The sequence below is a fragment of the Engystomops pustulosus genome, chromosome 7 (assembly GCF_040894005.1).
Source record: "Engystomops pustulosus chromosome 7, aEngPut4.maternal, whole genome shotgun sequence".
Classification (NCBI taxonomy): Eukaryota; Metazoa; Chordata; class Amphibia; order Anura; family Leptodactylidae; genus Engystomops; species Engystomops pustulosus.
The window spans coordinates 37,183,132-37,207,781 of NC_092417.1; the positions used below are offsets into that span (position 1 = coordinate 37,183,132).

The following is a 24,650-nucleotide window of genomic DNA, read 5'->3' on the forward strand; positions in this document are numbered from 1 at the left end:
AGACAATCTACACGCTGGTGTCACAATAGTGGGATGCATACAGTGATGTCACAATACAGACAGTCTACACACTGGTGTCACAATAGTGGGCTGCACACAGTGATGTCACAATACAGACAGTCTACACACTGGTGTCACAATAGTGGGCTGCACACAGTGATGTCACAATACAGACAATCTACACACTGGTATCACAATAGTGGGCTGCACACAGTGATGTCACAATACAGACAGTCTACACACTGGTGTCACAATAGTGGGCTGCACAAAGTGATGTCACAATACAGACCATCTAAACACTGGTGTCACAATAGTGGGCTGCACACAGTGATGTCACAATACAGACAGTCTAAACACTGGTGTCACAATAGTGGGCTGCACACAGTGATGTCACAATACAGACAGTCTACACACTGGTGTCACAATAGTGGGCTGCACACAGTGATGTCACAATACAGACAGTCTACACACTGGTGTCACAATAGTGGGCTGCACACAGTGATGTCACAATACAGACCATCTACACACTGGTGTCACAATAGTGGGCTGCACACAGTGATGTCACAATACAGACCATCTACACACTGGTGTCACAATAGTGGGCTGCACACAGTGATGTCACAATACAGACAGTCTACACACTGGTGTCACAATAGTGGGCTGCACACAGTGATGTCACAATACAGACCATCTACACACTGGTGTCACAATAGTGGGCTGCACACAGTGATGTCACAATACAGACAGTCTACACACTGGTGTCACAATAGTGGGCTGCACACAGTGATGTCACAATACAGACCATCTACACACTGGTGTCACAATAGTGGGCTGCACACAGTGATGTCACAATACAGACAGTCTACACACTGGTGTCACAATAGTGGGCTGCACACAGTGATGTCACAATACAGACAGTGTACACACTGGTGTCACAATAGTGGGCTGCACACAGTGATGTCACAATACAGACAATCTACACACTGGTGTCACAATAGTGGGCTGCACACAGTGATGTCACAATACAGACAGTCTACACACTGGTGTCACAATAGTGGGCTGCACAAAGTGATGTCACAATACAGACCATCTAAACACTGGTGTCACAATAGTGGGCTGCACACAGTGATGTCACAATACAGACAGTCTACACACTGGTGTCACAATAGTGGGCTGCACACAGTGATGTCACAATACAGACAGTCTAAACACTGGTGTCACAATAGTGGGCTGCACACAGTGATGTCACAATACAGACAGTCTACACACTGGTGTCACAATAGTGGGCTGCACACAGTGATGTCACAATACAGACCATCTAAACACTGGTGTCACAATAGTGGGCTGCACACAGTGATGTCACAATACAGACAGTCTAAACACTGGTGTCACAATAGTGGGCTGCACACAGTGATGTCACAATACAGACAGTCTACACACTGGTGTCACAATAGTGGGCTGCACACAGTGATGTCACAGTACAGAGATATTTTGCACAGAGGTGTCACAATAGTAACAGAATAAGTATAGTGACTGTAAGGGGCATCATCTACTTTATGATTATACAGAACAGGAATTATACATGAATAGATTTTTATATCTCAATGCAAAAAAAAAACACACAATCATCTGCATGTAATTACTGTAAGTGCACATTGTCAGGCACAAGAAAGACACATGGACATCACCACACGGGTTTAATAAACATGTGATATCGCAGTCCATGAATTATAACCAGCTTCATAGCCCCGATGGTTAGTGCAATGGACACCTCACATGTTTGGCCACGACACAGCTGCTGTTACCCCCGTAGTTACACCCATGATTCCTGACAAGAATTGTCCGTTACCAAAAAAATCTATATTTATATCCTGAGATTTACTCCTTTATTATATCCATTTGCATCACAATCATTAAAGTCTTTAATAAGCTTAAAAAAAATCTGCTTATGACTCCTAACAGTTTAGAAAATGGAAAGTTTATGCTTTGCATTCAGTTCTGTTCCCTTTTAATTTGACTCCTTTCCAGTCAGTTCTGATGGAGTCCAGTATTGGTACAGAGGTCATTGTGGGAGATTTATCATCAAGTTTCTGAGGTAAAACTCTTCAACCAATCAGAACTCAGCTTTGATTTTATAAACAGCTGTGGGAAAATGAAAGCTGAGCTCTGATTGGTTCCCATGGGCAACTAGAACAGTTCTGCTCTAAGAGACTTATGATAAATCTCCTCATTGTATTCATGCATTTCCAGGAATTTATGTAAAAATGGCCCAATTCACTTCTAAGGAGAATTATCTCATATAAAATGATTTACTAAAACAGGCAGGGAAGGAGAGCCTGGAGAGACTTTCCTAATTTCTCTGTCTAAAGTAACATTTGTGGTACAAGAACTAAATGTCCTTTCCTTTTTCATTGAGAAGTTTTCAAGGGGCTATGGTGTGTTAATTGTATGAACTAAGAGACATGAGAGATGAGAGTAGCAGTCCTTCCTGGAAAAGAAAATGGGCTCTGAGATACAAAACTGTATACAATTTTTTCATATAATTTTTTTCACATACATTTATGAGATTAAAGGACATCTTAACCAGGATCAAGGATTGTAAACCTGTATATGCAACCAGAAAAAAGGCTTAAAAAATAATGCAAACAAGCCTTCAGGGTTCCACGGCCCATTAACACCTATGCAGCCCAGAGCCCCTCAGGCTCATTTGCATAATTTTAAAAGCCTTAAAAAAAAACAGGGCATAAGAAGTTAAAAGAAGAGCAGATCCTTCCAGAGAGGGCACACACCAGCATGGTAGTGTACTTGGTTTACAATCCTTCTTCCTGGTGGTAGATGACCTTTATAGGGATTTAACAATGTTGTAGATATGTCATCAGTATCACATTGAGGAGATCTGACACTCCAACCCTCATGATCAACTGGTTCCCTCACCAGAACGGTAGTAGTGATCCAATGCAGATCAAGTATAAGTCCTTCCAGAGGTAAAGTACAATGGAAAGACTTGCACTTGTTGCACTTGTACTGTGTGTTCAACTACACTTGCTTTTGGCTCAAAATAACTGATGCAAATAACTGGTGATGAGTAGACCATAACCCACAATGTTTTTGCCCATGCAGAACATTGTTGACTTCAGCAAGAAGTGTTTGGATTTGGTGTTTGGATTTGCTCTCCCACCTCCCCGGAGTCGACACCCACTATCTGTGCCGGCTGCACTGCTATAAAACTGACGTTATCGCTATTTAAAGGGTAACACACGCTACCAGTGAGCGTAAGGGTGATGCCACACATGGCGTTTTGAACCTGTTTTTGGTCCGTTTGTTAAGCAGTCCATCCAAAAACACATGCGTTTTTGACCAGTTTTAATTAAGATAGTTTGTAAAACCTGTCAAAAACAGATGCGTTGCAAAAAATGCATGCGTTTTTGGACAGACTGCTTAAAAATGGACCAAAAACGGGTCCAAAACGCCATGTGTGGCATCACCCTAAGCATTGAGTTTGGAACCCGAACAGAAACTTCAAGGTTCCCTCATCTGATGCAGATGTGAACTTGCCCTAAATTCTCAAGACTCATGTCCCATAGGTTGGACCTTCAATAATCATAATGTAATCTCATATCCTAGATTCATAACATAATATTTCTAGGTGGAAACCCTATTTTTAAAATGAGATCTTTTAGTATCATATGAAAGGAGACCATGGAGTCACTAGAAGTTTGGAAGTTGTTTAGGTTGTTTCAAATTGGTTGTGGATCTAACATCATAGTACACCCGACTTACAGACGACCCCTAGTTACAAACGGACCTCTGGATGTTGGTAATTTACTGCACTTTAGTCCCAGGCTATAATAATCCACTCTAACAAAGGTGTCTGCAACTAAGCTTTATTGTTAATCCTGGTTCTTATGAGAATCCAACTTTTTAAAAATCCAATTGTCACAGAGACCAAAAAAAATTTGGTTGGGGTTACAATTATAAAGTATACAGTTCCGACTTACATACAAACTCAACTTAAGAACAAACCTATAGAACCTATCTTGTGCGTAACCCGGGGACTGCCTGTAAATGCATAAATCCAAATGACTACTATGCCGAATCTGTCTTTTCTATATGAAGTGATTAAAAAATTTCATAGACATTCAAGAAAGTTTTTCACTTTGCAGACCATTGATTCTCTCCAGGGAGCATGTTGTATGTTTTGGAGTTGGGTCTCCCTTGGTTTCAGTGGACTGTATATTTCTATACGTTGCGCTTATACCTGAGCTAGACATTAGGCGCCGGTAATGTATGTGCATCTCATGTTTAATATCCTATACTATAGTTGCATGGATGAGTAATGCTGCTGTGAAAGCAGATGGTGTGAAATTGGTCACCAACATGGTAATTTATCACAGAGCGAGCAGCGAGTTCTTTTTCATGTTGTATGTGCTCAGGTTTCTATACTATGTTTAGAGGGTGCAGAGCTTTAGAATGTGTGCATGTGGCATGTGAAGACATTATGTGCTGCTGTTTTTGTCTTATTACTAAATATGGAGAATTTTACATGAAATAGAACTTTACAGCAAATTATTTTGGGGTGTCTAGCTCCTAGACACCTTCTGCTTCTGGTTTTGGTATCTGGGTCTGTTAATCAGTGGAGGGAAAATTATAACATGAACAGAATGTACACAGTTCCCTCTGTACAGGTGTTTTGTTATAGAGCAGGGGGAGCAGTTTGTAAAGAGTGTACAAAGTGTTTTATCTGTAAGCAGTATGTTATAGAGGGGCTGAGAAGATTATCTATAGTGTCTCCTGTTCAGGCAGTATGTTATAGAGCAGGAGGAGCTGAGCAGATTGTACATAGTGTCCTATCTGAAGGCAGCATGTTATAGAGCAGGAGGTGCTGAGCATATTTTACATAGTGTCCTATATTCAGTCAGCAGGTAATAGAGTAGGAGATGCTGAGCAGAATGTACATAGTGTCCTATCTGCAGGCAGCATGTTATAGAGCAGGAGGAGCTGAGCAGAATGTACATAGTGTCCTATATGCAGGCAACATGTTATAGAGCAGGAGGAGCTGAGCAGATTGTACATAGTCTCCTATCTACAGGCAGTATGTTATATAGCAGGAGAAGCTGAGCAGATTGTACATAGTGTCCTATCTTCAGTCAGCAGGTTATAGACCTGGAGGAACTGAGAAGATTGTACATAGTGTCCTATCTGCAGGCAGCATGTTATAGAGTAGGAGGAGCTGAGGAGATTGTACATAGAGTCCTATCTGGGGGAGCATGTTATAGAGCAGGAAGAGCAAAGTGAATAGTACTAAGTCTGCTATTTGCAGTCAGCATGTAACAGAGCAGGAGTAGGTAAGAAGATTGTATAAAGTGTCCCCAGGAGGGGGTGAGTAGATTGCACAAAGTGTCAATTTATTCAGCGACTGACCACACACTCAATCCCTGTAAAGGACCTCTTTTTGGTCTCCTAAGCTAAGAAATAGCAGTCATTTATGAAATTAAATAAAGTTGTACAGTATCTTTTTCGACAAATCTACATCTGGAGACGCTGACCACCTTATCAATGTCTCCTACACAACCTTCAATTGCCAGGCTGCACCTAGATCTGACATTTTAGTCAATGGCAAGTTCCCGTGGCACCCTGCGCTTAGCAAGTGACACCAACATGGACAGGTGCGCCTCAGTTTTTGGAAGGACAGCCATGTTTTAGAAGCCTTAGATTTAAAATGTGAGATTGGGCATGCCTTACCCCCCACCAATGGGGTTTATCCACATTGTGGAAATGAGGTTTCCATACCATACCCTCACATGTCATATATGTAATATCTAGCCTTTGAAAAACGTATCGGGTTGTAATATCAGACTGCGCTGTAGCAAATGACGAACACCTTCCCTACATCTGTATTCTCATCACCCACTTACTGAATGACACAGACATGTTTCACGTCTATAGCTGCAGGAAAATGTCATGAGAATTATTTGCTCCCCAGCTTATCAATTATACAACTACGGATGCCCTTTCGGATATTTTCCCTAAAATCCTCCCTTGTTCTGCGCTCGCTGTAGGAGATCGGCTGTGCATGGCTGACTGCTTGTCACTCTCATTCCTGTATAGAAAGCAGAACAAATTGAAACCGTAATTACTTGTAGCAAAATGAGTGGATACAGGCTGTGACTCAGGCTGCAGTACAAGGTCTCCTGGATGGGGGGGTGTTACTGTATGACATTGTTACATATCAAAAATGTGATGCCTGAAAACTTATATAAACTTCAATTAAACACTATATCATATACACGAGGACTGATATAGACAGGTTGGAATTATATCTGTGACATGCTGTATTTTTGTTAATAACAGTGAATTAGAGAATGTGTGTTATTTTGTTATCCTGAGTATATTTAAGAATCTTGTTTTCCTGGGATTACCCCTTTAAACAATATATCAATTACACTCAGGGCCGCCATCAGGGGGGTTTAGTGTGGCTGTGTTCAGGGGACCCCAAGGAGAAGGGGCCGAAAGTCAGAGAAAACCCTCCTCTCTTTCCAGGTGTAGGGAACTCACTATGTATACAGGGGTGGATGATCATTCTGTGGGGGGGCCCACAAAACTTGCCAGTCAGGGGCCCCAGTCTCCTGTCTCCTGCACAGTGTAACAGCCTGTGCATCTGCAACACAGAGGGGCTATGGTAGCACTCACAGGAGCCCTTCAGGCTAATTCATTTTAAAAGTTGATTTTAGAAGGAAGGAGGCCATGGATAATAATTATAAGAAGATTGCCACAGTCACGGTGCCTGGATCTATGAGTAATGTCTCTGGTTCATCAAGGTTGATTTTGATGGTAGATTTCTTTGAAAAAAACATGAGCATGTAATGAATTAATAAAAGGAATGAGATGATTGGCTTCAACACAATTCTGCACTATTCAATACTATGAGAGCATTGGAAAGTGGCAAGCACAACACTGCCTCCGACGCTCTTATAGACTGTGAATGAGAGTGCCGGAAATACCCATTCCCTTAATTGGGGGGTCCCAGTAGTCAGATAAGATGAATAGGGGGATAACCATAGAATGTGGTAAAACCCCTTTAACCAAGCTTTACACCAGCGTCCTAACTATTAAAGCTAATATATTGTGTTATACAAACAAAGCAGCTCTTGTTACAGACACTACAAGACCTCTGTATGTGCCTGGTGTGGGTTTTCCATAGACTTTACCTTTTTTCCAGCTCATATAATAGATGCTCCCTTGAACTGACTTTTTGGTTATTTAATGACCAAGTTGACGTGTTGAACACTTTTCTTAAACATTAGAGATGAGCAGACCCAAACCCACAATGTCCATGCCGAACCTTGTAGGTTCAGGTCCCCAAACCAGGACTTAAAGGAAACCTACCATTTCAAATGGTCGGTGTAAGCTGTAAACACCGAGCACCAGCTCAGGGTGAGCTGGTGCCGGTGCTTAGTTTCGTTGTTCAAAACCGCGGTATCGCGGTATAGCAGAAGCTGCTTCGGCGTTGCACGCGACCGTGCGCGCGCAACGCCTGCGGCATTTCCTATGTAGGCGCGCACACGATCGTGCGCACGCAGCGCCGAAGCAGTATCTGCTATAAAGTTTAAGAAGTGTTAAAACCGCGATACCGCAGTTTTAACACTAACGAAACTAAGCACCGGCACCAGCTCACCCTGAGCTGGTGCTCGGTGTTTACAGCTTACACCGACCATTTGAAATGGTAGGTTTCCTTTCAGCTAGCAGTTTGGGCATTCGGCTGCAATCAGGCAGTGGCACCGATCACAGGTGTTAGCCCTTTATATTCCTCTAAATACACTTTTTATTGGATAGTTGCTCCACGATAATGGGCACTCATCTCTATTAAACATAGTTCTTACAACCATTACTAAATTATGTTGTAGTTGTCAGTACCTGTCCAGCAACCGCGCAACCACAACCAGGCTTGGCGCTAGCTGTCAGACTAGGTAAGTGGTGGTGAACTCACCCTGCGATGTCCCTGCGGGCTAATGCCCTGCCTAAAGCAGATAAACCGCTCTGATAAGGGCGAACCCACTATCAGGAACCTAACTGATGGTCCCTGAGTGACCCTACAAGATGACAGGATAACTTACTTCATCTGGCAGCTGCTGGATGGTGGAGCGGACAGGTAACTGGAAAACAGGAATAGAACAGTGTTCACACTGGTAACAGAACCCAAAACAAGACTGAGACAGGAAGGGGTCACACTACGAGATAAGCGATACTGAGGGACAAACAACAGATACAGACAGACAAGCGGAGTCAAACAAACCGGGTCAAAACCAAGATGGCGGCAAAGGTACAGAATCGTATAGCAAATAGAATGGTCAGTAGGCAAAGCAGAAGTCAATACACAGAATAGCAAGAAACGCAATAGCAAGAGCACTAGAAACACAGGAGACTGAATAACCAGCACCCAATGCAGGGCTGGGCAGAATATAAGGCAGTAATGGACACTACCTCCAGCACTGACTGGCTCAGCCGTCCATCACTCAAATCACAGCTGCAGGTAAAACGAGTGCAAGGACACACCCAGCTTTCCCAGGATCAGAAATGGAGCTGTCAATCACAGGCAGCTCTGGGTGTGGTTTTCCAGCAAGAAACCTGAAACCGGATCCCATCAGAATAATTTGCGAGTTCTGACAGTGGTGTGGCGGACATATAATCCTGCTGAAGGAGACCTGGAACACCACTAGCACTAAGCAATGTACTCCGGTTGGACTGACCCACCAGGGAACCAGATGATCCTCAATCATAAATAATAATGGATCTCCAAAGTCCAGCAGAAGTCAAACCAAATTGGAAGGGCTTTGAGCAATTTCTTCACACTTGTAGCAGTTACTACTTAATGTAGGATTATTTACAAATATTATGAATTGTAAGATGTTATAAATGATATGGCCAATATGGAGATGCAGTCCCGCAGTCCACAGTGTTGTCCATAAAATGGTAAGATAGGTTGTTCTTGTCATAATGATATCCACATAAAGGTCAGACTTCTCAGAAGAACATTGCCCAGAACCATTTCTTCCAATTTGCTTCTTCTCATGGTGCAACTTGGTGCAGTTCAACATAGTTGGTCAGCCAAACAATAAGAAAAGTGAATGTCAAGAGAAGGGAATTTAATATACACAGATTGTAAAATCATCTCAGACACCATCAAGTCAGGGGTGTAACTAGGAGAGGCATAGTCCCATGGCAGACTTCTGCATAGGGCCCCGATACCCCATGATAACATACACTCACCGGCCACTTTATTAGGTACACCTGTCCAACTGCTCGTTAACACTTCATTTCTAATCAGCCAATCACATGGCGTCAACTCAGTGCATTTAGGCATGTAGACATGGTCAAGACAATCTCCTGCAGTTCAAACCGAGCATCAGTATGGGGAAGAAAGGTAATTTGAGTGCCTTTGAATGTGGCATGGTTGTTGGTGCCAGAAGGGCTGGTCTGAGTATTTCAGAAACTGCTGATCTACTGGGATTTTCACGCACAACCATCTCTAGGGTTTACAGAGAATGGTCCGAAAAAGAAAAAACATCCAGTGAGCGGCAGTTCTGTGGGCGGAAATGCCTTGTTGATGCCAGAGGTCAGAGGAGAATGGGCAGACTGGTTCAAGCGGATAGAAAGGCAACAGTGACTCAAATCGCCACCCGTTACAACCAAGGTAGGCAGAAGAGCATCTCTGAATGCACAGTACGTCGAACTTTGAGGCAGATGGGCTACAGCAGCAGAAGACCACACCGGGTGCCACTCTTTTCAGCTAAGAACAGGAAACTGAGGCTACAATTTGCACAAGCTCATCGAAATTGGACAGTAGAAGATTGGAAAAACGTTGCCTGGTCTGATGAGTCTCGATTTCTGCTGCGACATTCGGATGGTAGGGTCAGAATTTGGCATCAACAACATGAAAGCATGGATCCATCCTGCCTTGTATCAACGGTTCAGGCTGGTGGTGGTGGTGTCATGGTGTGGGGAATATTTTCTTGGCACTCTTTGGGCACCTTGGTACCAATTGAGCATCGTTGCAATGCCACAGCCTACCTGAGTATTGTTGCTGACCATGTCCATCCCTTTATGACCACAATGTACCCAACATCTGATGGCTACTTTCAGCAGGATAATGCGCCATGTCATAAAGCTGGAATCATCTCAGACTGGTTTCTTGAACATGACAATGAGTTCACTGGACTCAAATGGCCTCCACAGTCACCAGATCTCAATCCAATAGAGCATCTTTGGGATGTGGTGGAACGGGAGATTCGCATCATGGATGTGCAGCCAACAAATCTGCGGCAACTGTGTGATGCCATCATGTCAATATGGACCAAAATCTCTGAGGAATGCTTCCAGCACCTTGTTGAATCTATGCCATGAAGAACTGAGGCAGTTCTGAAGGCAAAAGGGGGTCCAACCCGTTACTAGCATGGTGTACCTAATAAAGTGGCCGGTGAGTGTATACATATTTGTATACTCACACATAGGGGAAGTACACGGCTGGAATTGTAGATGAGAAATCTCTATTCCTGTTGTTTCGTCTCCTTCCTCTCCCCTCTCACAATAAGTATAGAATGGTGCACATCCTCCATTCTTTACTATTTCAGGTCAGATGCCATGGCCCCCTGATACTGCGAGCTCCATAGCAGCTGCTATGTCTACTACCGCTGTAGTAAACTGCTCAGGGACATTAAAACAAGAAATCTGAGGGCCCTGGGGTAGTGTAAGAGAGGCTCAAGTGTTGTGCAGGTCTATGCATGTTCTTACTTGATTATTCTTTGTTATGTGTTCAAAGAACAGTAAATTGGAAAACCCAAGGAATAAATAATATATAATATATATATTCTGCCTACTCTGCAAACAGAATGACAGAAAAGATACCATTCACACAATTCATTATGAAATTCAAGGACATTTCCAAGGGCAAACAATATTTTTCTTCTGCCAATGATTGTCCCTCTGCATGTGCACAGATGGATGCAAAATGTGCTCAAATTGATAATTTCCAGCTTTCACATCTGCAGATTTTCATTTGCTTGTAAAGGTTCAGTATGTTTTTAACATTTTGGAGAGGAGAACATCTTTTGCAATAACACACAGTCTATTGGGCTCTTAGGATGTTAAAGTTTCTCCAATTCTGACCGCTGGCATTCCTAAGGGTGCATTCACACGTTCAGTTTTTTGGATGCAGTTTTCAAAGCTAAAAGCAATTGTGGATCATAATAGGTGAGAATATGTCACTAAGTGGTGTTACTTCTCCTCTATTTTTCACTCTACTCCTTCTCTGGACATCGAATATTGCAGCTGAAAAACTGACCATGTGCATACACACTCAAGCAGTCTAAAAGTGCCCAGTGTAAATGGGGCCACTGAGATGCCTCCGCCTTTTTAGATCATTGGTTAGAAATATTTTCATTTACTTCAACAAATATCTTTAATTGTCTGTTTCTCTGGTTCGGTAGATTACAGATCCACAAGATATTTGGAAGATTTGTTAAAGGGGTATTCCAGGAATACAAAAACCCATAATGCTATAAATAAATGAATGTAGCAAAACTCAATGTCATTAGTCACAAAATGGATCTTAAATAGTTTGATTTTATGATTCACAAAATTGTATGGCCTCTCTAAAGTTATCACCAAGATGGCCACCACTGGAAACTACAAGTTCCATGATCCTTTAGTTCTCAGTAACTCCTCCTCCCTCTTATGCTCTGCTCCCAGTGATGATGTAACAGGTTTTCTTGTGCTGTTACCATAGAAATTATGTGCAACTGCCAAACCACCAAAAAAGACAAAGGAGGATATGTATGGTGGACTGAAATTATTTCACAAACTTTATTAATACAAATATGAATATACATATCACAATAAGACCACATATAAATAAAAACTAAAAAGTGCACCATGCAAGGTGTACTTGACCTCCCAGGACCAATAGTGTCCTGGGCTCCCTGACCCAACTGACCAATAGATAATTGACAGACAGTCAAATGCTAGGTATAGCTAAATAAGATCAGGCTGGTCACATGTCCAACTGAACAATAGATAATTGTAGTGTACAATACAAGACAAATGCTAGGTATAGCTAAATAAGATCAGGCTGCAGCAGAACATGTAGGTATAAATAAAGTGATCAGTGCGAAAAATGTGCAAAGCAGCCCTACAAAGTAACTGCCTAAGAGCCTAGCACAGTGATGGCTAACCTATGACACGCGTGTCAGTGCTGGCACGCATAGCCATTTTCACTGACACGCGGCTGCCTGAGAGTTGAGTTTCATCCTACATGACCAGGTGCAGTAGCCGGGAGGCTGAGAGAGATTGCACTGAGCTTCCAACACTTCCCCCTCCTCCTCCAGGCCGGCCCCTCCCCATGTGTGAGCTGTGCCTAGTGTCTCCAGTCAGCACAGGTATCAGCATGGGGTACAGCAGGAGAGGTGACCCGGCCATACACCCATGAGGTTCCTCTGCAGCTCCTGATAGTTGTGGTGGGGGGAGGATGGCAGCACAGTCAGAGGTCACATCGCTGCTGCCTTGTGTGATGTCCCAGCAGCTGCCACCTCTACACTGACCAGCTCCAGAGCAGGGACCAGGGAGGACAACCACTCCCATCATACAGTGAGTAAGGTCACTGTACCTCTTCCACCTCTACACTGACCAGCTCCAGAGCAGGGATGAGGGAGGACAACCACTCCCATCATACAGTGAGTAAGGTCAGTGCACTGTATGATAGAAGACAGTCATCAGGGCTTGTGTGTCAGTTTTGTGATGTACAAGCCCTGAAATAATCGCAACGCCTTGTAAATCGCCAGACATTGCGATTATTTTGCTCCTCACACCTTCTCCATGCCAAGAGGGCATGAGGGAGATGCAGACAGCGGCGCCTGCGCCCTCACTATAACCTGTGAACTTTCATGACAGAAAGTTCACAGGTTACTAAGCATTTCCACACCTGTCTGATTGTAACTGATCTATTACAATGTGTGATTTGCAGATAGTAATAGATGATTGGGAAAATCCCCATATACTGCCATAATGTAGCATACTGTAGTATGGCAGTACATGGTAGGATCAATCACACAACCTACAGTTAAAGTACCCTAGAAGTTAAATAGTATACAGATTTGTTATTTAAACTATATACTATATATATACTATATACAATAACCAATGTGAGTCCACATGGCTCGGTGAAAGAGGCAAGGGGTATGTCTCATACCCTTGATGAAGTCACCGGAGCGGATGACAATACGCGTGGGGTTCGCTCCTCTTTCTCCCCCCACTCTGACCGTGCCTACTTGCCTCTTTCACCGAGCCATGTGGACTCACATTGGGTATTGTATATGCTAGGCTCTTAGGCAGTTACTTTGTAGGGCTGCTTTGCACATTTTTCGCACTGATCACTTTATTTATGCCTACATGTTCTGCTGCAGCCTGATCTTATTTAGCTATACCTAGCATTTGTCTTGTATTGTACACTACAATTATCTATTGTTCAGTTGAACATGTGACCAGCGGCCATCTTCTGTCCTGTGTATGCTCTGCAGCGGACCGTGTGGAGGAAATTAACGGACTGATTAAAGGGCCAGTAGCATTTTAATTCTTCATTACAGTCTATGTCACCAGCATTTTCTGCTAAGGGGAACAAAATTTTAAATAACAACTAATTACACATTGGCTTATATTTTGAGTGCCCATTTGTATATGAATTATACTGATTCCTGGAATACCCCTTTAATCTGCTTTTAAACTGCTTTATTAACATAAATAATAAAGAAGGAATCCTAAAGCATACATGAAGGGGCTGTTAGTTTATTGGTATAAAAGATGGTTACCTATAGAATTTTAATGTGGATAAAAAGGGAACCTACCGTATCTTCCGTTATTTTTTTATGTAACAGCCTGTATTATAATATATCAGAATATGTTAGTATAAAGTTACAAGCATTAAAAAAATTGACTGATAACAATCCAAATTTTTACAGATCTTCTATATTTCCATCAGGCCTCATGTACACAATCGTGTAATGGGGTCGTGTGATAGAATTTATTTTGTTTTTTTCTGTGGATAACACAAGGCTCCATTACTTTCTATGTGCTAATGCCCATAGCTGTTGGATAGACTGGCCACACCGCTAATTATACTTGCAGGTCTTATTCCTGTCCGCTTTTGCGTAGGAGACCTTATTCTGATGTGAACTGGTTCTTACGATGCAGGGGACCCTCAAAGGCTAATTAATTATCCAGGAAAAAAAATTCCCATTATAGAAGCCCCTGAAAAGAAACTGTCACCGCTCCCAACCTGTCTATGTATTAGTCTTCAGCGCTTTATATATATATATATATATATATATATATATATATATATATAATATATATACGTTACATATAACATAAGAAAATAGGAGTCAAACTAGCTTATCCACAGGTTGAAATTGTACTCTTCATATGTACATATACAATCAGTACAAAGAATACTTTCCACTATACAGTATATACATGCTGAAGCTATACGAGCCTTGGATCATAGCATGATTGTGCAGTTTCTCTGCTTCCCTGTGATTGTGCGCTGAATAATGCATAAGTTGCAGGGGGAGGAAACTGCTATGAATTACATTACAAGCCTATAGTTACACTGATTGGGAATTTTGATTGAATAACACATGGCATCAGGGTAGCGCTGCAGCCAAGGAGCCTTACAGTGTCAATCCGTATCTGGCATATGGAGTGCATGGGGGTTAATGTGCATCTTAGCTGCTATTTCCACTGCAGAACAGCTCTTATAATTCAGAGCACTGCAGTATCACGTCCAGCCTCTGTCATGTTAGATATGTCTGCAGGCAAGACGTGCCCCCACTCACTACCGGCACTGCAAGCCTAATCTACAGTGGATCCTATTAGATTTCATACTATAGAAGTAGACTTCACACTAAAACAAACCATCTCTGTCATTTCGTTCTCTGTTTCTAGGGATAGTTAGTGTAAAAAAATATGAATAAAGTATTTAACCTTATAAAATAAAAAACGCAAATAGCAACGACATTTAACAAGGAGCAGATCCAACTGCGGTAGAAGCCACATCTAGACCTTGGAATCTGAGGGTAACCGATGGGACTCGGAAGTTTCAAAGTACAGACAGTCCCCAGGTTACGTACAAGATAGGTTCTGTAGGTTTGTTCTTAAGTTGAATTTGTATGTAAGTCGGAACTGCATATTTTATAATTGTAACCCCAGCCAGAATTTTTTTGGTCTCTGTGACAATTTGATTTTAAAAATGTTGGATTGTCCTAGGGAACCGCCTAAGAAGAAAAATAGGATATATTTAGTCTTCATCAGTTTACTGATAGTGTCCTACTAAGAAGTTCCTGAGGAACGTTTAAAGAACTATCAGATGCAAATCAAGTATAATCAGAGGTCGATCAGAGTTTGGCTTCCTGGACATGACGTGTACAGTCCCATGGACCATTGTTTGCAGCCCAGCTGTCATCGGTGGTTGAGCGACACTCATGCACCAATGTCGATAGAAAAAGACTCTCTAAGCCGCATCTCGGGTAAGAATAGGAACTGCTCTTTTGCGGCCCGGTTAGTCGGGTCATGCACCATGGAATCCACAGCCATGTGTATTAGGTCATATAAATAGAGGTGTGTGCTAGGCTCTGAAAAAAATGCTTCCACATGTCCCAATTTCACATTTGGGTGCATGAGCCCTATGTGCGCAGCTAGCTTAGTACAAATTTCCCCTGCCCACTAACGCTTTTCTCGTACAGGTGCTATCCTAGTCTATATCTGACAACACTCAAGAATTCTGATAGTCTACTGTACTTTGCGCACATCAGATATTTTTCATCCAGTCCTATCCTTTAGAGAAGATCCTAGCTCACAATCGCCCATGGAATTTAAAGGAAACCTACCACTTAAAAGTGGTAGGTTTATACACATATACATGGTGAGCTGGTTCCAGTGCATATTTTTGTTAGGGGAACAAAGCCCCTATCGTAGAATTATAAGTTATACTAAGTTATAACTCGGCGCACCGCACTTGGGCACGGCGCACCATGCGCGTGCCCGCGCGTGCGCCGGATTCTAAAGTGCTGGAGAGCCGGTGATGTCACCGAGCTCTCTGGCACGCGCGCGCCTGCGCAACTTAGCACGGCCTGCACCATGCCCAAGTGCGGTGCGTTGAGTTATAAGTTAATATAACTTATAATTCTGCGATAGGGGCTTTGTTCCGCTAACAAAAATATGATCTGGCACCAGCTCACCCTGAGCTGGTGCCATGTATATGTGTATAAACCTACCACTTTTAAGTGGTAGGTTTCCTTTAATGTGTAATAACAAAACAATGGACGGGAGTAGTAATGGACGCTATCATAGTAAGGTCAATGTTTTTCAAGGAAGTAGCTCACAGATGTGAACATACATTAGAAAATCTTATACTACTTGGATGACTAAAATTTTTACTGACAAAAGCAATTTGACACTCTTTAAAGATATAGTGCACAGGTACTTTTCAGGTATGGATAATGATAAGTTAGGTTTAATGAAAAGATATTAAGAACAGAAGAAGATGTAGATGGTGGAGGTGGTAGCACCAATACAGGCAAAGTAAGATTTCACTTGTGTTAAAAAGGACCTGTTACCCTATAAGAAGCTCTAGTCCTAGCCCCACCCCAGTAATAGCAGTGTTAAATTGGTATGTTCCGACAAAGCTAGGAAACACTGCACTGACACTGCACTGCACATAGCCTCGCAACGTCGGACCAAGCTTACAGTGGTCTGGCCTATTCATGAGGGGGCCGTCCAAGACGAGCTTTAGTAAGCAGCTAAGCAGCTCCTAGAGCATTTTTTTTAGGATGACTGGTCCTCTTTAAGCTACTAACATGGACATAGAGGGACATTCATTATGGCTTCTCCGCCAATTTTCTGGCGGCCAAATGGATCTCCCCATCCATGCCAGTTTTCTGGCTTCTCTGACCTGTGTTGGTGCGGGGAGGGGGGTGGGCAGAGGGCAAGCAGGGGCATGGGGCTTGGCACACTGCATTTACTATATAGGCAGAGACTATACCCACGTATGACATGGTGTACCAAATGGAACTGGTGGAGTTTGAGCCCGTTTCTAAGTGGCCGGAGCCTCTTAGTGAATACAGGCACCGGGCCAGCAGCAGGGGAAATTTTGATGAATTTTAATGAATTGCCTCAAGAGTATTGAAGTACCTAAATGAAGTACCAGATTGAAAACTGCTTTAGTGATGTCAAAAGATACAATAGAACAATACAGGCGGTCCCCTACTTAAGAACACCCGACTTACAGACGACCCCTAGTTACAAACGGACCTCTGGATGTTGTTAATTTACTGTATTTTAGCTTTAGGCTACAATAAACAGCTGTAACAGTTATCACAGGTGTCTGTAATTTAGCTTTAGTGTTATTCTTGGTTTTAATGACAACCCAACATTTTTAAAATCCAATTGTCACAGAGACCAAAAAAAAATCTGTCCGGGGCTACAATTATAAAGTATACGGTTTTGACTTACATACAAATTCAACTTAAGAACAAACCTACAGAACCTTGTACTTAACCCAGGGACTGCCTGTACAATACAATACAACTCAACAAAACAAAACAATACACAACAAAACAATACTATACAAAAAAAGGATTAGAATAATAATTTTGAAAACAATCCACAAAAACAATGAAATAATTTGGTTTATTTTGTAAGTTACTCATGACCAATATCATAAATACTTTGTAACGTGATTCATTGTTTTTACACAATAAAACATGAACCACTCCAAGGGGGTGAACACGCGTTGTATACTCTGTAGTGATATTTGATCCTTAAGTACAACAACCCTGACGTTGTAGGACACATTTCATTGCTGATCTCTACAAAGATTCAAGCTTCTCGGTGGCTTCTTGGTGGCTACAGAAAAAAGACCTGCTGTGTCTGCATTATTTGTCATATCAGGTGTGGCTACAAGGGTGATGGCCCCTGACACATGGTCTAGTCATAATTATAGTAATGCATATCTTACAGGGTCCAGAATTTATATTATGGAGCACGACAACATATAAAGGCTACGGCTCAAACATGCGACTTGTGTGTTCCACATGACAGCAGATATTGACGTGTCTATTTTGGACATCTGAGTAAGTGACAGCCAGGAATGTGCGCACACTCCCAGAATGAAGGAAGCAGCAGAATGTAAAGAATCTGAAGCAGAGTATAGAAAGCAACAATGAGACTGCTGCTGCCGTGTAACATGGGGAATAGATAGCACCCCTCATTCAACAGGGTTCACACTAAGGTCTGGATGGAGAATAAGGAAGTAGTATACAAGTCCATTATATATATATATAGTAGTTCACTAGTTCATTAAGCTGTTTTTGTGCCTTCCAATATGTGTCCTTTCCATTTCTTGACACCTTTCATCGTCATCTTCATCAAAGACAATACCCTCCACTTATGAGGGATTTAGAAAGAAACTTATGTATTCATCCTTCCTGACTTCTATTGGCTCTACCTATCCAAAAATGACTAGTTCTTGTGATGATTTTGTGATACTCTGTCCATTATGTAGGTGGCGAAACTTCTGTTTTGTTGTGAATTGCAACTATACCTAAAGTTTACTTACCTTCTTGGTAAGACTTGTGCAACATAATGTTCAATGTTATAGCTACCCATGTTATAGTTGACCCATGTGTAAGCCGAGACACCTGAGTATAAGACACAGATGGGAAATGCAGCCACTACAACTTAATTAAATGTCCAGCAGAGCCCCCTTATTTAAAAAAAATGTCCAGAAGCCTTCTCTCATTAATAAAATGTTGACTGCAGCCCTTCATTAATAAAAATGTCCAGCGGCCTCCCCTTATTAATAAAATGTCCAGCAGAGCCCTCTCATTAAAAAAATGCCCAGAAGCCTCCCCTCATTACTAAAATGTTGACGGCATCCTTTCATTAATAAAAATGTCCAGCAGCCTCCCATTATTACTAAGATGTGCAGCAGAACCCTATCATTAATAAAATGTCCACAGCAGCCCCCTCTTATATAAAATATCCAGGAGCCTCCCCCCATTAATACAATGCACTGCAGCCTCCCCTTATCAGTAAAATGTCCAGCAGAGCCCCCTAATTAATAAAATATCCACTAGCCTCCCCTCATTAATTAAATGTCCACCAGCCTCCCCTTATTAATAAAATGCCCAGCAGAGCCCCCTTATTAATAAAATAATAATAAAATAGGAGCTTCGTGGAGCGCCAGAAGTACTATGTTTTTATATAAGTACAAGTATAAGACGAGAGGGTTTTTTTCAGCACAAAAGTGGTATATAGCATTTACAGTATATTGTTATATGCATATAGTTATAGTGTTGAATTATTATAGCTAAATGCGGCAATAAAACTATGATATAATGCAAATCTCAAAGAACAAATTTACAGCAATGCTTTGTATCCCTTATGTCTTCCCTGGAGCTTTAAAAACGGCAAGGAATGGAAGGTATATTATGAGATCCACTAATATCACAAGGCAACAATACAACTTGATATTACTAATACCTAATGTGATGTGGGCTCAACACCAGGGGATACTATAGCCCTATATAAATGCCATTGCTTTACACTGATAGTTTCCTATGCAACTTATGTCAATCCATAATGTGAAATATTATCCCCTCTTCTGCATAGATGACAGCCTGGGCTCAGAAATGTACAAAATTTTAGGTTTAGAATTTGGGTTTAGAATCGCTACAAAAACCATTTGATCTTTTATATTGCATAAGGCAAATTCAGCTTTGTGGAAATTTTCTATAACCACCTGTATATATATATTTTTTCAACAGGATGATGAAGTTGTCCTTCAGTGTGTCGCCACCATCCATAAGGAGCAGAGGAAGTTCTGCTTGGCAGCTGAGGGACTTGGGAATCGACTTTGCTTCCTGGAACCAACTTCAGAAGCCAAAGTAAGAAATTGTTTTTTATCTCAATCTGTCTTATCCGATGAAAAATCCCTGGCGCTGTCATTGTGTATTAAAGTATATACTTTGTTTTAGGGAAATGTGATCTTTTTTAATTTTTTATGTGCTGTTAAATGAAGTTTACCTTCCTATAATGAATTGAACTTTAACCTGTGGCTAACCTGTGAAACCATAACTCCCACCTATAAGTGGTGATGGCCTCCTAGTAGTTGTCACTCTCCAAGAGTTTGGAAAGCCACTGGTTGGAGATCACTGGCACAAAATAACTTTTGAAGGGAACCTGTCAGCAAAAATGGACCTAATACACCACTACCAGCAGGCTTGGACTGGCCCACAGGTAAACAGGTGGATCCACCGGTGGGCCCCCGAACTAGATGGACCCTTAGGCCATGCATTTGTAGTGCTTTACGGGGTAGCCCCACATTATCTCATACAAATATTCAACATACAGCCAACTTATGTATTCATATAATTACATAGATTATAAACAAACAGTATACACAGCTGTACAGTGGTGGACCCCGAGATCAAGCAGCTGAACACCTTCCAGATCATGTTTCTTTCATGGTATTACTCTGTTTGTCAATTTACTGGTAGTAGTTTATTTGGCCAATTCCTGACAGGTTCCCTTTTAGGTACATGCACACAAATGCTGTCCATGTTTTTTTTTTTGCGGATGACATTCTGACACATTTATTTCAATTGATTTATGCACATGAACATGTTTTTTTGCTGATCCATGTGGAGGATGTAGCACACTCGGTGCAGGTCCTATTCTTTCCTGTGTTTGTGACACGTGTATTCCAAAGTCTAGGATTAGGACAAGCTAGTGACATCACTTCCATGATTTAAATTTTTTTTTTTTGTGCTTATCCACAAAAATGGATAAAATACGGATGACACATGGACTGTAGTTTATTTTGACAGCAGCTGCATCCTAGAATTGGGAAAAAACGGGATGAAGCAACTGCAGTCATGGAAAATCTGCATCAGGAGGAACTACTTGAAAAGTAGTTTCCCGATGGTAGATTTACTTTTAAGAAGTATTCTGGTAAAATGGATACAACAATATGGGTCCCTTATATCTTGTCTGAATGGGAAAATTGTTAGGTAGCTGCTTCCGAATTTCAAGAGCTGGACTTGGTTTGAATTGATGTCACTGCAAATGAAGTGACTGATTGCTGATCTCTACAAAGAGTCAACTTCTTGGTGGCTTGGTGGCTTCTTGGTGGCTCGACTTGTCGGTTCACTTAAACATTGGCACAAGGGCCTTCAATTATTATGATTACCAGAGTTCCTGGGAGTCGGCTCCCAATGATCTACAAGCCATCACTTATCCAATGGATGGCACACCAGGGAAAATCAATCCGGGGGCCCACTCTTCATTATCACTCCAGTAAATATACTCTAGATGCCTTCAAATTGTGTTGTTTTCTGATGGACCTCTGGGGTTTAGTATTGGGTTGAGACAGGGCCCACCGGAGGATCCTCTGGTACTCTGGTGGGCCAGTCCAACACTGGATGGAAGATAACGCAAAACCCCTGGAAGCTGTAGAAATTATTCGTTTTGGTTATCAATGTAATGTGATGTGAACAGAGCCCAAGCTGTTGTTATATTATTGAGCTCTGCAGAATGGATGATGTTTTTACGTGTATACATTTTCATAAATGGAAACCATAATTTCTAAACTGTAGATATGATCATGATTGCTATCATTAGTTAATGTACAATATTAGTTTTTTTTACTACATTAGGATATGTTAACAGATTAAAAGAATATGTAAAGTTTGCGTCATTGTCAGCATTATGGAGTCACTCCTTTATTCAGTGGGCATTATATGTTTTGACCTCCTGAGGTGGTTTCGATGCTGATTTAAAGAGAATCTGTCAGCTGTTTTGACCATACAAAGCTGCAGACAGTGTTAGGTATTGGCTCTGGAGATCTGTGTAACCATACATTTGTGTTAGTAGTGATAGGATGGTGAAAAGTGACCTTATAATCCAGGACAGCAGCACTTGCAAGGGTTCTGGGTAGGTCAATCAGCCTGAAGAGCTTTCTGCTCTCTGAACTATGCTGCTCCGCAGACTGTGGAAAAGTTCATTACAAGGAGCAGAAAGCTCTTCAGGCTCATAGACCTGCCCAGAGCACCTGCAGACGTGGATTATAACGTCACTATCTACAGCTTTGTATGGTCAAAACTGATGATGGATTCCCTTTAAGTGGGCAAATAGAAGCAATAAAAATCAGTGGGGCTCTTTAGTAACAGGGAAATCCCTTGCAGCTGCAAAATACACAATTACTTTGCTGTTTTGTACTTGACATTAAATAACTTGAAATATGTCCTGAAATCTGCTGTGTACCATACAACAATATCCAGCAGTTATTATAGAGCCGCCCCCCATACACATCACAAACAGGAAATTAATCAACATCTTCTGTATTACAGAGGAAATTGGAGGAAGCCATATCTTGGAGTACATAATCCAGAGTGGTTATCTCTCGGTTGTGTACTCCATCCTGCTACCATCACTATGTTCCATTTCTTACATCTAATTTAGTTGGGGACCATTAACAGTTGCTTGATTTAGAATTCGACCAGAACTCACAGCGATCATAGATAGCCTTGGCCCAACCAATTGCACCACTCAATAGCCAGGTAAAATTCATTATAACCTGCAAAAAGGGCAGTGGTTTGGTGCTGGTGGGTAACTTGTATTTTGTCTAAAGTTTGACTCCTGGAGAATGGGGGTCTTGTTTTTGGGTCATGTGTGGTTGGTTTTACCACTACAGAACGTATCTGCTTGTCCTTTTAAATGCGCAGCTAGTGATGACCATTCAGTGTTGATTAGTTTGGACATGTGACTATAATACCTAGTCTGAAAAAGGTACTGAAAATTTTTCCTAGTTTTGGTGATAAAGCAACAAAAGCAAAGAGTTTTCTAAATTACTAAAAGACGACTTATGGTGACCTATGTTACACCTACGGATTTTGCTGTGGATTCACTGGTTCCCTAGCAGACTAAACCTAAATAAATTTAGCAATCACCTCGATGTGTCAGAAATTTCTAATTAGTAGGCGGTTTGACCTCCTGGACCCCCCCCCCCCCTGCCATGCAGAAGCGGTTACACAAGTAGTGGGCACCAGACTTTTATGGTAAATGTTATAAATATACAATAATTGTCTTTACATGTTACTTCTGATGATGGAGGACATGGATAATGATTGTAGTCTTTAGGCATTAGGCAGATAAGAGACAAATTAGACATTATATGAGTGTATTTGCAATGAATCTGGCGGCGGATCTGATTGATGTCATTCTACGTGCTCGGCAGATTTCTGGCATTCTCAGATGTTGCAGTACTTTAGGTTTTCATTTTGCTCCATTTCTGCAAAGCTAAAAGGCAGAACGTGTGCGGGAGCACAGACAGGGAGAACATACTGCAGAGAGAGGGTCATGAGGAATACATTGAACTGGCTGCAGAGGAATAATCACTCTTCTGCAAAGACAATTCTGGTAGCCGGAATATCTGCCGGTCAGGAACACAATGGGGCACTTTTATGGTTTGTGTTGCATTTTCCGTGTATGAATTATGCAGGTTTTTAGAAAGGGCCTTAATATGGTTCAACAATTTGGTGCAGAAAGTGTCTAAAATGACTCTCCACATTTATGCAGGTGTTATAGAAAGTGCTAGACTTGTTTTTTATGGGTCTAAGTGTGCAACACAAATTGCACCACAAAAAGGTGCCAGTAAACTTGAAGTGTAGGAATCCAATAGCTGCAAAAAGGGTGTTAGTGTCGGAAAATAAGTTAAATAGTGGCACCAACATATAACTACTATGGAGCACATGGCACAGCAACATAAAAAAAAAACACAGCAAGTAAACTGGCGCAAAGCCAAGAATAAATGCCCCCCAACGTGTCCGGTATGTATAAGGCTTGAAGAGAACATGATAAGGGCTCCTTCATTGCGCAAAAATAACCAAAGAATAACAATGCACAGAGCACAGAAAATTATAAATAATCAAAATGGATTTGTTGGGTTTCATTTATTTTACTTGATCTTGCACAATGCAAGGCAGTACAGTATAGAAGATGGGAATGGGTTAGAAGGTAACTCAATGGGTGAGAAGGTAACTCAGTGGGTGAGAAGGTAACTCAGTAGGCGAGAAGGCAACTCAGTAGGCGAGAAGGTAACTCAGTGGGCGAGAAGGTAACTCAGTGGGCGAGAAGGTAACTCAGTTGGTGAGAAGGTAACTCAGTGGCTGAGAAGGTAGCTCCGTGGCTAAGAAGGTAACTCAGTGAGTGAGAAAGTAACTCAGTGAGTGAGAAAATAACTCAGTGGGTGAGAAGGCAACTCAGTGCGTGAGAAGGCAACTCAGTGCGTGAGAAGGCAACTTAGTGGGTGAGAAGGCAACTCTGTGGGCGAGAAGGCAACTCAGTGGGCGAGAAGGTAACTCAATGGGCGAGAATGTAACTCAGTGGGCGAGAAGGTAACTCAGTGGGTGAGAAGGCAACTCAGTGGGAGAGAAGGTAAACCAGTGGGCTAGAAGGCAACTCTGTGGGCGAGAAGGCAACTCAGTGGGCGAGAAGGCAACTCAGTGGGCTAGAAGGCAACTCAGTGGACGAGAAGGCAACTCTGT

The 24,650-nt window shown here is 41.9% G+C and overlaps 1 protein-coding gene across 15 annotated transcripts in view; it reads left to right on the top strand.

Annotated features, from left to right (window-relative positions):
- The window catches only part of RYR3 (ryanodine receptor 3), a 434,191-nt gene that overhangs the window by 130,913 nt on the left and 278,628 nt on the right, over positions 1-24,650 (top strand). For all 15 annotated transcript variants that reach the window (XM_072115452.1, XM_072115453.1, XM_072115457.1 and 12 more), the window contains one exon: positions 19,872-19,991. In XM_072115452.1, the coding sequence (XP_071971553.1) occupies positions 19,872-19,991 (120 nt within the window). The remainder of the gene's footprint in view (positions 1-19,871; positions 19,992-24,650) is intronic.